Raw genomic sequence first — 14,773 nt, forward strand, 5'->3', positions numbered from 1 at the left:
ATGCACATTTTCCATCATATGACAATACTACTCATGTTTTGTAAATTGCTTCATTTTATACCATATCTTGCACATCTTAAGAGAAGAAGGGTTTTATTTTTTTTAAAGATTTTATTTATTCATGAGAGATACACACAGAGAGAGAGAGAGGGAGGAAGGGAGGGAGGGAGGGAGGGAGGCAGAGACAGGCAGAGGGGAGAAGCAGGCTCCATGCAGGGAGCCTGATGTGAAACTCAATCCCGGGTCCCCAGGATCAGGCCCTGGGCTGAAGGCGGCACTAAACTGCTGAGCCACCCGGGCTGCCCAAGAAAAGGGTTTTAAAAATAAATACATGGTATTAAATATTAGTGATGCTCATATTTTAAATACATTTTTATCGTTTCCCTTTAAGATTCTTATATAAAATTCTTACTTGGAAACAAAATAAAAGGATTACAATACAGTGAATTACCAAAACATGTGCAATGCATCTATAAAACATACACAATATATGAGATATTAATATTTTACCTAACTGCCATATGAAAGGTGTTTTCTGCATTTGAAATATATTTTAAATAGGTATTCATTAAAACAGAATAGAACTACTCTGGCTAATTAGTACTTGTCAGGTAACAGAGAATGTTAATAATGGTAAGTCAAAGTTTTTCCTTTTTAAAAATATAATGGTAAAAGACTGAGGTCACAATTTACTTTAAAATCTTTCTGGGTTTAAAATCCATGAATGCTGATCATAGGGGAGGTCTAATTAGCCTATTTTTTTAGGGTTTATAGAAGTAAAGTTAATTATTGAAAATCAGAGGTAAAACTTTTTGTATAAGAGAATGGATTTTCTTTTTTTTTTTTTTTTAATATTTTATTATTTATTCGAGAGAGAGAGAGAGAGAGGGGCAGAAACACAGGCAGAGGGAGAAGCAGGCTCCACGCAGGGAGCCCAATGTGGGAATTGATCCTGGGTCTCCAGGATCACATCCTGGGCTGAAGGCGGTGCTAAACCGCTGGGCCACATGGGCTGCCCAAGAATGGATTTTCTAATTCAATTCTTAAATCTTTCTTATTTGTGACTGGCTTATTCCCTTAAGGTTAGCTCCACATTTGATTACAAAAAATAAATAAATAAAATCCTAACATTAAAATGAATTTTAATAAAATTTTAGTCCTTGCTTTGCTAGACTTGCAGGAATACACATGCTGTAATTGAACCTCTCTCTGTATGAGATACATTTTTCAGTTTTAGCTTTCCTTTAAAGGGAGATTTAACATTTACTATATGGACATACAATATGGGGAAAGACTTTTTCAAGGTTTTTGAAAGTTTAAAAAAGCATTTTGTCACAAAACCATCAGAATTATAGATGTTTATTAATACATTGTTTTCCCTTCCTGTGAGATTTAGTTCTGAGAGATGATGTAGAAAATGCCTGTCTTGGAAATTAGGAGATCTTTATTCTTGTCTTGATCTACAACTAGTTAGCTGAATGTGACCTTACACTGTTCATTTACCCTCTCTCGTCCTTATTTTCTTATGTGAAAAATGAAATTGTTTGATTACATGATCTCTGAAGTCCTGTTCTCAGATTTGAAATGCTAAGATTCTATGAAGTAAGTTTTGTAGTACTTGTACAGTATTTAAGATTTAATGAAGGCATTATATATATATTGTATGATTCACATATTTGGTTATTTGTTTAGTTGTCCAAACACTTGTTGAATGTTTTTGGTCTTCTGTGTTGGATGTCAGATACTTCTTAACTGAATAAGAGAGAGTGATGGACCTTGCCATCATTGGACAATGTTCAATGGAACAGAGGGTATTAAATGGCTGTTATTTAATTATTATATCCATATATGATATGACTAAGATTGAGTAGTAGAATGAGAAAAGTAGCAGAAAGAATGAGGATGGGTACTGGGACAGTGAATTAGTAAAAGAGAACAACATACACGGAGGCCCTGACTAGAGAACCTGGAATGCTAAAAAATTATAGAGAAGCAGGATTCCTGACAGTGTCACACAGTAGGTGGCTGGTGAGATGGTGGACATCAGATCGTATAGTGATTTCAAAATTTTAGATTTTATGCTAATATTACCTATAATACCTCCAGTTAAGTTCTTGATATTACAAGACCGAATAGATGTTAATATTCATAAAATACTTTTTGTATAATGGAAAAACATTTTCTATCAATCTCTACATTACCAGTGACATCAGATTCCTGGCTTCTTCTTGTCCTCTTTCGCTCTTTAACAGTGTTTTAAAATATGATAACAAGACTTGCAAGACTTGTTTTAAAATATGATAACAAGACTTTAACATGCCTGTTAAAGTGAGGTGTTTCCCTTTTTGGATTATCATTTTTTTTCATATTTTCTGAGTCCTTTATCTGCTTACTAAAAGTGTAACAACTTGAGAATTTTGGATGCACTATCGATTAAAAATTAGCAAGTTAATACACTAATATTTGTAGTTTACATTTTTCTTAGTCACATTGATTTTTTTCTTATTCCATCACTGATTGTATTCTACACTGTGAGATATTAGCATGTAAAAATCATATTTGTTAATATGCAAATAAGTTGTCTGGTCTTTTTTTTCTTTTTAGGTTTATTGTTAATTTTTAAGAACACTTTGTTTTGTTTTGTTTTAATATTTTTTTTTTTTATTCATGAGAGACACAGAGAAAGAGAGGCAGAGACACAGGCAGAGGGAGAAGCAGGCTCTATACAGGGAGCCCCACGTGGGACTGGATCCAGGGTCTCCAGGATCACGCCCTGGGCTGAAGGCGGTGCTAAACCGCTGAGCCACCTGGGCTGCCCAAGAACACTTGTTTATGTTAAAAAAGACCTATACAGTTTTCAATGATATTTCTCTGAAACTGGTTTGTGACAGAAATATTCCTGTTGGCTAAACAACAACAAAAAAAAGTAAATTGTTTAATGACAAAGTTTCATTTCTTCTAAAAAACACTGTGAAAGTGTAGGTTGGACACAAAAGGAAAATGACCCATTACTGATATCTGAGTATCCTGAGTTCAAAGATTTAAGATATACCAAATGTGTCAATTTTTTTTAGAACTTTCATACACAGACATTAAGGTATAAAGCCTTATCACTTTCAGTAATGTGGTGTTCTTCTCAGGCTGGTTTCCTAATACTTTTTTTCAGCAGATTGAGATAAATACCTGTTCTGTATATCAGAATGGAGTCTTAGCACTGAATTGTGTCATTCCTGTTCTTATTTAAATGGCTTCAGTATGCTCTGTTCAGAAGCTTAGAACTTAGAACAATGCATATTAAATCACATTTTCAACTCAGTCTAATGAGTGTTTATACAGACTAATACTGCTTATTAAATGTTTATCTTATCCTCTGTGCATTTGAATTAATTTAAAAACTATTATGATTTGTAAATTCATGGGAACTAGATTCTAAGAGCCATTCATTTTTCCCCTCTCCTGTTTAGAGATGTATTTTATTTTCCAGTATTAATTTATTCTACATATTTGTTGAGCACTGACTATGAACAGAGGCCCCTTCCAGTCACTTGTATGTAGTATAAAGATAGATAAGACATTCTTGGTCCTAGGGATCTTACAGACTTTCAAGAGCATTAAAAACATTAAGAAGCATTTTTCACACAAGGGAAAAATATTAAAATACTACAAAGAAGAGTTCAGAGGAAGGAAGAATTATTTTTCTCAGAGAGAGCAATCTAAATAGACCTCATAAGAAAGAAGCATTTCCAGTCCAGGTTTTAAGATAGATTGGATCAGATATATGTAAAAGAGAAAAATGGTACTGTTAGCAGGGGCTCAGAATAAGCAAAAAATGTATGTGGAAAAGCACTAGGCATATAAGAGAATCTGATTTGTAAAGTATTGAATAGATGTATATGGTAGTAAAACAGGCCAGGTTGATGGGGATGGAATCACTGAGAGCCTTTAATGCAGTTTATAGATGTGTATTCAAATATAAGTTCAGGTTTATAAATATAATAAACACAATAGTTTTCTTAAATATATTTGGTATTTCTATATTGTTGAATTTGTGTTGGAGAAAAAGTTTTACTGTAACCTTCTACTGAATTGTATTGCTAGTGTTATAATAGAATCAGACTTTTGAAAAATTTTTTTCTTATGAATGCTGATGTCCTGCTTTCAGTGATCTTTTCTATTTAAAATGTTTTCTCCATCATAAAATACTCATTATTTAGATTATACAGAAAAATGGAAAAATGTTCATCTCTATGACTAACCACCTGTATTTTGTGTATTTCTTTCCATATAATATTTAAGACATTTTTAAGTAAAATAGAAAATAACATGAGATAGGTTATTTTTTTGTGTACTTTTAAGAGGATTTAGAACTGATAAACCATTGACTACCTTACTTCTGTTTATCTTCCTGTGTTAGTTTGATTAAACAACTTTAAATCTTTGACTAAAATCTCAAGTTTTCATTTAAATCAGAATTTTTAGTCTGAGGTAAGTTGAAAGCATTGTGTATTTTTCAGTTTATAAGAGTAATTTATTTATTCCAGAGGCGATCTTACTGTTTATTTTATTCCCCCTTAAAACTGCCTAAAAACATGGTAAAAACAGAGAATATTCAGTGAGAAGGAATATTGTCTCCTGTTTATCTTTGAAGAGTTGTGGTTATTTAGCATTATCAGCACAGACACAATTATGTTTTCAGTCTCCCATAAAGAAAGAAAAAAATGCAGAAATTTGCAGAGCTAAAATTTCTGAATAGGGCTAGAGATTTTAGAAAGGCGATGTAAGATCCGTATTTTGTTCACAGTTTGTTAACAAAAGGCCCACTTTGTGCCAAACCTTATAAATACAGAGCAGAATAAGACATGACCCCTGTTGTTAAGGTGTTTACAGTTTTTTTTAATGGATCTAAACAGAGAATTCCAGGCATTGAGACCAGACCCTTCCTTCCTTGTATGTGCAAAGCAGAAGTCAATAATGCAGAAGACTTCCATTTGTTAGGAAGTAAGATTATTGAAGGAAGCTGCCTAAAGCCCAGGAATTTTTATGCATCTTAAGATTTTGGTGTTAAAATTAGGAGAATAGGGTAATAATTTCATATATGTAATATATATATATATATATATATATATATATATAAAATCTCACACATGTTATATATGTAGAGTGCAGCAAGACCAGATTTTCTGAATGCGTATGATCCAGTATTTGGAGAATGAGATTTAACGAAAGAATGAGAGAAGCAGGAATAAATGGGGACTGGCTTCTTATTAATATTATAAACCTAAGTAGAAAGACAATTTTTTTCTTATTAGTATGTAAATGGAAATTTCTTATTTATGTCTCATAGCCTGGATTTATATGCACATATATTAGCTTTGTGACAATATGGAGTTTTTATACTAATGACATGTCTTTCTCACTGTAGTCTGTCAACTGTGACATTTAGTTTCATTTAAATTTCATTCTTAATACTATTGAATCATCTGTTATGTCTCCATTGTTTATTTCTGCAAACCTATTCATATAAATGGAGATAAACATTGATTTTTGAACTCCAACTAAATAAATAAAATTTTTTGAGTGATTTAATGTTTTCCTGGTTCATGACATGACACATTATACCTGTCTAGGACTACATTGTTGATACCTTTTAGAGGAAGTAGGAGTCTCAATCTTATGTTCAGGAAGCATTAAACAAATTTAGGGTAACCAGTTTTCCATTTTGTAGAATTACTCCTGTTTTTAAATAATAATAAAAATAAGAATTTATATACATTCAGAATTACAAATATTTTGATGATTTAAAACCACTTTTTCCTATGTAGGACACCATTGCAGTGGCTGGATTTGCTGTCTTGTCAGCATCTTCATCTACAAGCAGAGATGGTAAACATTGTTTATTTTTGAAAGCATTTGAGGACTTCAAATCAACTGTTTATGTAAGTATGTAACTTTTAGTCCAATCATATGGTTTTAATGAGTTAAGGGGATAGAATAGTATTTCTGTAAAGCTGCAGATAAACTAGTCTGACTGAATTAATTAAATATTTTAAGTTTAAAACGTAATTCTTTTTTTGGCTTTATGTTTAGAATGACTCCAGGTAAAAAAGATCCCTCACAGATAATTATTTAAATAACGGAATTTTTAAAAGATCCCTTAAAGATAATTACTAATGGAATTTTTAGACCTGATCTTATTCTTTGCACTTAAACCAGCACTCTCTTTTGATGGTCTACTTGATTTCACTTTAAATTGATTAAGTGCCCATTATTACATAAAATTGATTTCCTTCTATTTTATTTTTTATAAAGATGTTCATTCTCTGCCTCTGTCTTAACCCCTTCCCCCACAGCCCCTGTGCGTGTGTGTCTGTGTGTGTGCACATGCGCACATGTGGAGACTACTTGTTTGGTCTAGGCTGTCAGACAAGTAGAGTTGGGCTAAGCCATGTGCTTCTAAGACCACTTTCTGCCTGTTTTTCTGTGGTATCCGAAAGGGAATTATATGTGCTGGGGATGGTCCTGTGATATTAAATTTATGGATTAGACTGAAATTTAACTTAGACAACTTTAAACATGTCAATCTTAATTTATAAGCCATACTTCTATGACATTCTCTTGAATTTGAATATTCAAATTGTTTAGGTGCAATTAAACGTCTGTAATCACAGTGGAGGTTGTTTATATACAAGTTAATGCTCTTTATTTGTTTTCAGGTTTATGTTAAATCTGTAAGAGATTTTTCTGCAGAATCAATGTCTTTGGTAAGATGATACTCAATTTTAATTGGAAATATGCACACACGCGCACACGTAAAGATACACACATGTATGTACATACATATATATTTGATCCGCTTTATAGACTCATTTTAAAATACTATCAATACAATGGGAAAACAAAGTCTCTAACTTTTTTATATCTAAAAATGTTAAATTTGAGTCATATGTTTACCTAGTAATTAAAACCTGGTTGTTCTATTGCCTGGAATATCTGCTGATATTTTGTATAAGTTATATATCAAGAAAATTAAAAGGGAAAAAAAGTTTTAATTGTGTGAAGGTACTGGGATTAGTACTATATTTAAACATCTAGCAGATACTTTTGTTTCTTCATCAGCTGTATTTATAAACATTATCATGTGCCAGATTGTGATTTGACAAATTATTTGATCCTAAGAAGTTTATTATATTTGTGATACATTTTTCATTTTTTAAATCTTTTTTTCAATATTTTTTAAGATTTTGTTATAGCGATAGGAAGGTTCCCATTTTTATAGGTGAGCTACATGTAACTGAGTGGAATTGGAAAAAGGTAATATATATGATGAAGTTTAATATAAAGTTTACCTTCTGCCTATATTCTTTTTTTTTTTTTAAGATTTTATTTATTTATTCCTGAGAGACACAGAAACAGAGACATAGAGGGAGAAGCAGGCTCCTCAAAGGGAGCCTGATGTGGGACTGGATCCCAGGCTCTGGAATCACACCCTGAGCCAAAGGCAGATGCTCAACCACTGAGCCACCCAGGCATCCTCCTTCTGCCTATATTCTTAACCCTTTTGTTTCTAATGGACAGAGTCCAGGAACTTTGTTTTAGTTAACAGTGACTATGGGATATTGATTTTAAATTCTGAATAATACTATATGGTAGTATAATTCATGTTTGTCTATAGAAACTGTAACCAATAAAAGGATTGATAAACTTTAAAAGCATGAATTAGCCCCAGGTATTAGTTTTTCTCAAAATTTTCTTAGATTCTCAGCTTCAAATATTTGATACATTTATGAACCTGTATTTAAGGAAGAAGTAAACAAAGCCTATGAAATTGGCAAAAATGTCTTTTCAGAGAGCCCAGGGGGTATTCTGAACTATTAGAATATAACTTAAATGCTGTGCACATTATATACTGGGTTATTTACATGGAAAGTCAAATTAGAATCAAAAGTTGTTTGTTGTTCATCTACATGGAATACCATAATAGTGTCATTGAACTGTGCTTTTCTGCCCCATTTACCTATACATTAGAGAGATAACTATAATATCTTGGATCTAGTTATTTTGTCAGTTGATCACACATCTTTCTTTTCTGTCCCATAATGCTGACCATTATTTTTCTTTCATCATTTATGAGCTACAACTTTTTATATCAAGGATTGATGAGATTTCTAAGCTCTACTTTTCTTGCATTTGAACTAAAGGATCAGACTCCTTGAAAAAGCCAATTAACTCATTTTGGTTTGATTTTTTAAAATTTTAGCTCATAGTGTGGTAGGTAGTAACCTTATTTTCGATGTGGATGGGATGGATGGGTATTGGGGCCAGATGTCTAAACCCTTTTAAGGTCTATTTGACTAATATGCAGACATGTCCTTATAAATCACTTTTCCCTTTCTTTCCAAACTTATGTACAATAATTTCAGAAAACTTTTCTATTTTTACCATTTTTAGTGTCTTTATACCATTTATAATCAAAATCTGGCTTTTTAGGCCTAAGTAAAATCTTTATAGTAATATCGGAAAAAAAAAAAAATATATACCACAAGTTTTGAAGTGGTATTACTTAAGGTTAAAATCCAGAACCAAAATCTCTTAAATTGCATTTCTTAGTATTGTATACAAATTATAGTATTTATAATCAAAATCCTTTCTCAGAAAAACTGGTTTGTATAGTAACCTTTATAGGTTGTGTATTTCCTTTTTTTTTTCAGGCTACAGCCTCTTTTTAGACACTTAACAGGGAAAAAAATGCAATTAGATTGATAATTTAAAAATTTAATCATAACATTATTCTAAAATGTAAATACTTAGTATTGATATATTCACTGGCTTCTCTTTCTTAGGTTCCAACAACACACTATATATATACACCCCTGAATCAACTTAAGGGTGGCACAGTCGTCAATGTCTATGGTGTTGTGAAGTTCTTTAAGCCTCCATATCTAAGCAAAGGAACTGGTAGGTATTAAAATTGGTAAAGATTTTGATGGGCTGGAACTGATTTATTGGTTTCAGAAACATACTCTTTCAATACTGTAAATCTTAGAGGCTCAATTTTGATTAATTAAATTTTTTAGAAACTTTGTTTTAGAAAGAGAGAGAGTGCATGCATGCATGCATGGTTGCCTGTGAGTGGGGAGAGGAGGTTGCAGAGAGAGAGATTCCCCAAGTAGACTCCCTGCTGAGCACAGAGCACAAGGAAGGGCTCTATCCCAGGACCCAAAGATCATGACCTGAGCTGAAAGCCAGAGTTAGCCATATAACTGACTGAGCCACCCAGATGCCCCTCAATTCTGATTTATAATTGTCAAACAATGCTGATGCATATTTTTTGGCTATTTTCATTTATAAAGTAAGTATGGTCTTTATATTCCAAAGACTAAATTAAGGAAGGGTTGCTAAACTGCAACATGATAGCCTGTGAAAATATGAAATAGGCTAGAAAAGGTTAATATATAGACAAATACAGAATAATACTATAACAGTGATATATAAATCGCTTTTACTTCTGGTATAGAACTTGAAAATGAAATGACTAAAGTATAAAAAATATCTGTGAACACATGTTAATGAATACACAATATAAAGATACAAATTATAACAACATCAAGTGTGTATGAGGAGTAGGAGTATAGTTTTTGTATAATGTTTATCAGCATAAAATAAGTTGTTATAACTTTACGTAAACTCCATGGTAGACCAAAGAAAATACCTACAGAATATATACGAAAGGAAATGAGAAAGGAATCAGAGTATGTCACTACATAAAAAAAATCGACAAAATATGAAGAACAAAACTGCTAAAAGACAGAAAACAGTTAACCAAGTGGCAGTAGTAAGTACTTTCCTATCAATAACGACTTCAGATGTAGAAAAATTAGGGATGCCTGCGTGGCTCAGTAGTTGAGCATCTGCCTTTGGCTAAGGGCGTGATCCCAGGGTCCTGGGATCAAGTTCCGCATTGGGCTCCCTGTAGGGAGCCTGCTTCTCCCTCTGCCTGTGTTTCTGCCTCTGTCTCTCATGGATAAATAAATAAAATCTTTAAAAAAAAAAAGAAAGAATAAATTAAACCTCAGTCAAAAGGCATAGTACTTTGGTTTTTTTAAAGGTAATTAACATATAACATACTAATTCTATATAATAATGCCAGCTTTTAAACAGACTGATGTGGAAAAGAATCAGAACACAGGAATTTCAGTTTTCTGATAGTAAATAATCCATATACCTTTACTTTGGTTTAATTCAGTTCAACTAAATTTAATAGTTACTAATCTATTTAATCTGACCTGAAACAAGGTTTGTAAAAGGCACCATTATGTATGTATCATCGGGAAAAGCTCTGCCAATTAAGTTATGCTTCACTGTAAATTTTAAGATGTAGCCATGTTTTAGATATGTTAACGCAAAACAGTGTTGTTGGTGAAATAGTCTTTATCTGTTACATGCCAGCTGCTGTGGTTCCTGCTAGAAACACAACTCAATGTTCTCATTGAGTTCATATTTTAAAAAATACTTTATTAAATTATACATATGCAAATTTTATTATTGAGTGAACTTGAAATGTACTCTTTAGTGCAGGATGAGAAGAACATCTTATTTTCATGTGGTCAGAGGATTTTGTTAATGCAGAATATAAAGACTTACTCATGAAAGTGACTGCATGAAAACTAAGAAATCCAGAGAAATTTGAAATAGGTGGTAACTAAGTCTGGAGGTTGCAGAGGGATGTTCTATTAAAAACTGATGATTTCTGTTTTAGCAGAAAGGGAATGTTAAACAGGTTGAAGCAGAGAAGTTTTTGTTTAAGTATTTATTTCTCAAATATTTTCATTTGACTTTACTTTCTCCCACAGTCTACATTCCCCACTCCATAATACTGTTCAAAATACACTTGGATATTTACCTTGGTGGTTTGTTTTCATCATCAGGTTTACTCCTCTCTGAATCTTAACATTCTGTGAATTTACTGTAAAGGTGTGATCACTATGATCCTCTTCCAGTTGCGAGTGTTACCTGGTAGCTCTAATTGGCCTGCTGAATTTAGGAATAAACTACATTACTGTCAGTTATGTCTATCTGACTTGATAGAAGATAAAATTTAAAAACTTTTCACACTTGATATGTTGCTAATTCTTGTCACTGTACGTTTTTACTAAATCAACAAATGTATTCAAAAATAACATGTTAGTAATATAGAATAAATTGATAGCTTTTTTTTTTTTTTTTTAAGATTTATTCATGAGAGACAGAGAGAGAGAAGCAGAGATACAGGCAGAGGGAGAAGCAGGCTCCATGCAAGGAGCCTGATGTGGGACTCCATCCCAGAACTCCGGGATCACGCCCTGGGCCAAAGGCAGGCGCTAAACCGCTAAGCTACCCAGGGATCCCGTGTTTTTGTTTTTGTTTTTAAGATTTTATTTATTTATTTATGAGAGACACAGAGAAAGAGAGAGAGAGGCAGAGACACAGGCAGAGGGAGAAGCAGGTTCCATGCAGGGAGCCTGATGTGGGACTCGATCCCGGGTGTCCAGGATCAGGCCCTGGGCTGAAGGTGGCGCTAAACCACTGAGCCACCCGGGCTCCCTGATAGCTGATTTTAAAACATTGATGACTCAGTATTAATTTTAAGCTGTTATTAGACAGCATAATTATGTTTTCTTCTGACAGTGTTACTAAATCATGTGTATATAATGAAAGCCTTGGGGAACTGTAATATTTATTATATATTCATATGTATTTTATATCTCTATCAGATATGTTTAGTTGGATCCAGTCCCTTAATAAAAAAATTCATGAGTAGTGATAAACCATCTGTTATTACAATGATAATATGTTTCTCTATTTTTTCTGAGATACTAAATTAAAATGAATGTCATAAATTTTATCACAACATATTCATTGAAACTCTGAAGTATATTTTAAAATATAGTGAGATGTCTCTACTACTAGCAAGATGGTAAATTTTAAAATTATCTGTTACATAACTTTAGTTATACTTTTTATTTCTATTGATAGAACTCATCCTTTAACATGCTGTAGGAGAGTCAGACAAATAACACTTTTTGTGTTGAGGAAAGGATCAACTTCATTAGTGTTACCACTGACATGTACCAGAACAAATGTACAGGAACAATCCACAGCTGTGCCTTTTTTATATTACATAAAGCAATATTATTTTGCAAATATGAGACCACCATCTTAAATATTACATCCAGATGTACATAACTAGTTATGTGGAGGAAGATTACCTTTATGCAGCTCAAATTTAGGTAAATGGAAAAAAGTTTCTTCTCTTATATATATCATTAGCTGGGATTTTTCATTAAAATTTATTTTATAAATGTTAAATTCAGTGCTACTGAGGCTACTGGTATACTCTAGCACTTGTATTTCTTGACTAAAATTTTTCTTAAAGACTTTTCTCTCCACAGTAATAGTGATTGCATATGACCTGTAGCATGCTGCCGTCTCACTTCTGGTAGCAAATGCTTTATTTCCCAAGCTTTATATTCAGTCTTGGAGAAGCTGTAGCTTTTTATTCTTGCAGAAGTCTATCAGTCCCGTTGTTTAAAGGAAATAGATAGTTACATTCTTAATTGTGATAAGATTCATCATGAAAACTGAGAATTTCTCAAAGATTATGGAAACAACATTTATTAAAAGATCATTGTATCATCAAAATTGATTTTTGATATTGATTCATCCGGGGTACATAATATGTCCTCTTTTATATAGGAAGACAAGGTCATTGCTGCCTTCTTAGGATTTTGAGACTTTATAGCATTTATTTTTGAAAGCCTCACATTTACTTTTGCTTCAGAGAGCTGGTTAGACTGGTGTATAAGCTTTTTGCCTTACACAGGTACCATTGATCATATTTTCTTTAGATAATGCCTATGAAAAGTTTAATTTTACTTTGTCTCAGATTTTAAGAAATAGCCTACAGTTTCTTTAAGCTTGAGACACATTTACTCTGTCCTTATTGTCTGTTCTTGGTAAGTAAAGATAAATGTATGCAGGCCATCAAACACTTGCAGACTTAATAGTATGTGGCTCATACTTGCTGTTATTAATATCATAATGCCTGCTCGCTCTTGAAGCAAACGGGAGGAGTAGAGGTGCTTACTTTTCTAATATTTGAGTGTGGAAGAAGGGAGAGGATAGCCAAAATACTTGATATATCATTTTTTGACTGTCCACGTCTCCCCCCATTTTTTTTTTCCTTTCCTCAAACTTTGGGGCCCTATAGGTCTCAGCCTTTTTGTGCCACATAATGTGGTACATCACCTGTGGGTCCCTAGTCTTATCTCAGGAATGCTTTATGTTCTGAAATTATTTGGTTTCCATACTTGTCTCCCATTAAGATTCTCCATTTTTGGAAAGCAGTTTGATTAAACTTGAACAGTTCTGGATGTTAGAGTATTTCTAGAAGCAGATCGTTTGTTGTTCATTATCATAAAAGGATATCTATTTTAGCCATGAACTGAGCATTATAATCAAATTTCTTAGAGCAGTATCCAAACATTGGACTTCTGAGAGCCCCTATCTATTTTGTTTTCTTTTAGTTCTTGGAGTAGGATGCTAGGATATAGGGCCCTCCCTAGGAGTTTTTCTTTTCCTGTCTATATAACATCCCATCTAACACTAGAATGCTATTTTTGGCTGTGTAAAAATATATTCACTTAGGAGAATGATTTGACATTTGTACATTAATATACATAGCTTTCTTGTTTGAATATTTCATTTTGCATGGGTAATGTTAGTTGCATATTAAATGATTATGTAGTGTCTTATAATTTTTTAAAGTGTTAACAAACTCCATATTAAAATGGTAAAAAAAAGAGAACTCATTAATTACTGAATAATTCATAACTCATTGGCGTTCCATAAGATCCATGACACTTCTGATTCATCAAAGAGAGATTAAAGCATTTACTATAATGTAAAATTACATGTATATTAAAATATATGTTTTAATATTTTAAAATTGATAATGCATCTTTGGAAGTTTGCTTTGATTTTTTTGTTTGGGCTTATTTGGGTTTTTTAAGATTTTATTTAAATCCAAGTTAGTTAATATATAGTGTGTATTATTAGTTTTGGGGATAGAATTTAGTGATTCATCAAGTTTAATATAACACCCAGTGTTCAAGTACCTTCCTTAATGCCCATCACCAGTTTCCCCATCTTCCCACTCTCTGTCCCTCCAGCAACCCTCAGTTTGTTCTCTGTAGCTATGAGTTTCTTATGGTTTGCCTCTCTGTATTTTTTTTCCTTCTTTCCTCTATGTTCATCTGTTTTGCTTCTTAAATTTTACATATGAGCGAAATCATATGGTATTTGTCTTTCTCTGGCTGACTTATTTTGCTCAGCATAGTATTCTAGCTCTATCCACATCCTTGCAAATGGCAAGATTCCATTCTTTTGAGGGCTGAATAATGTTTCTGTGTGTGTGTGTGTGTGTGTGTGTGTGTTGCTTCTTTCTCCATTCATCAGTTGATGGACATTTGGGCTTTTTCCATAATTTAGTTATTGTTGATAATGCCTCTGTAAACAAGAGGGTGCATGTGCCCTTCAAATCACTGTTTTTGTATCCGTTGGATAAATATCTAGTAGTGCAATTGCTGGGTTGTAGAATGTTCCATTTTTAACTTTTTGAAGAACCTTTATACTGTTTTCCAGAGTGGCTGCATCAGCTTGAGTTCTCACTAACAGTATAAGAGGGTTCCACTTTCTCTGCATCCTCCCCAACATCTGTTGTTTCCTGACTTGTTAA

The 14,773-nt window shown here is 32.8% G+C and overlaps 1 protein-coding gene across 5 annotated transcripts in view; it reads left to right on the forward strand.

Annotated features, from left to right (window-relative positions):
* The window catches only part of POT1 (protection of telomeres 1), a 79,740-nt gene that overhangs the window by 18,375 nt on the left and 46,592 nt on the right, over positions 1-14,773 (forward strand). For all 5 annotated transcript variants that reach the window (XM_025471531.3, XM_025471530.3, XM_025471532.3 and 2 more), the window contains 3 exons: positions 5,823-5,936; positions 6,714-6,761; positions 8,841-8,955. In XM_025471531.3, the coding sequence (XP_025327316.1) occupies positions 5,823-5,936; positions 6,714-6,761; positions 8,841-8,955 (277 nt within the window). The remainder of the gene's footprint in view (positions 1-5,822; positions 5,937-6,713; positions 6,762-8,840; positions 8,956-14,773) is intronic.

This window comes from Canis lupus, chromosome 14 (genome assembly GCF_003254725.2).
Source record: "Canis lupus dingo isolate Sandy chromosome 14, ASM325472v2, whole genome shotgun sequence".
Classification (NCBI taxonomy): Eukaryota; Metazoa; Chordata; class Mammalia; order Carnivora; family Canidae; genus Canis; species Canis lupus.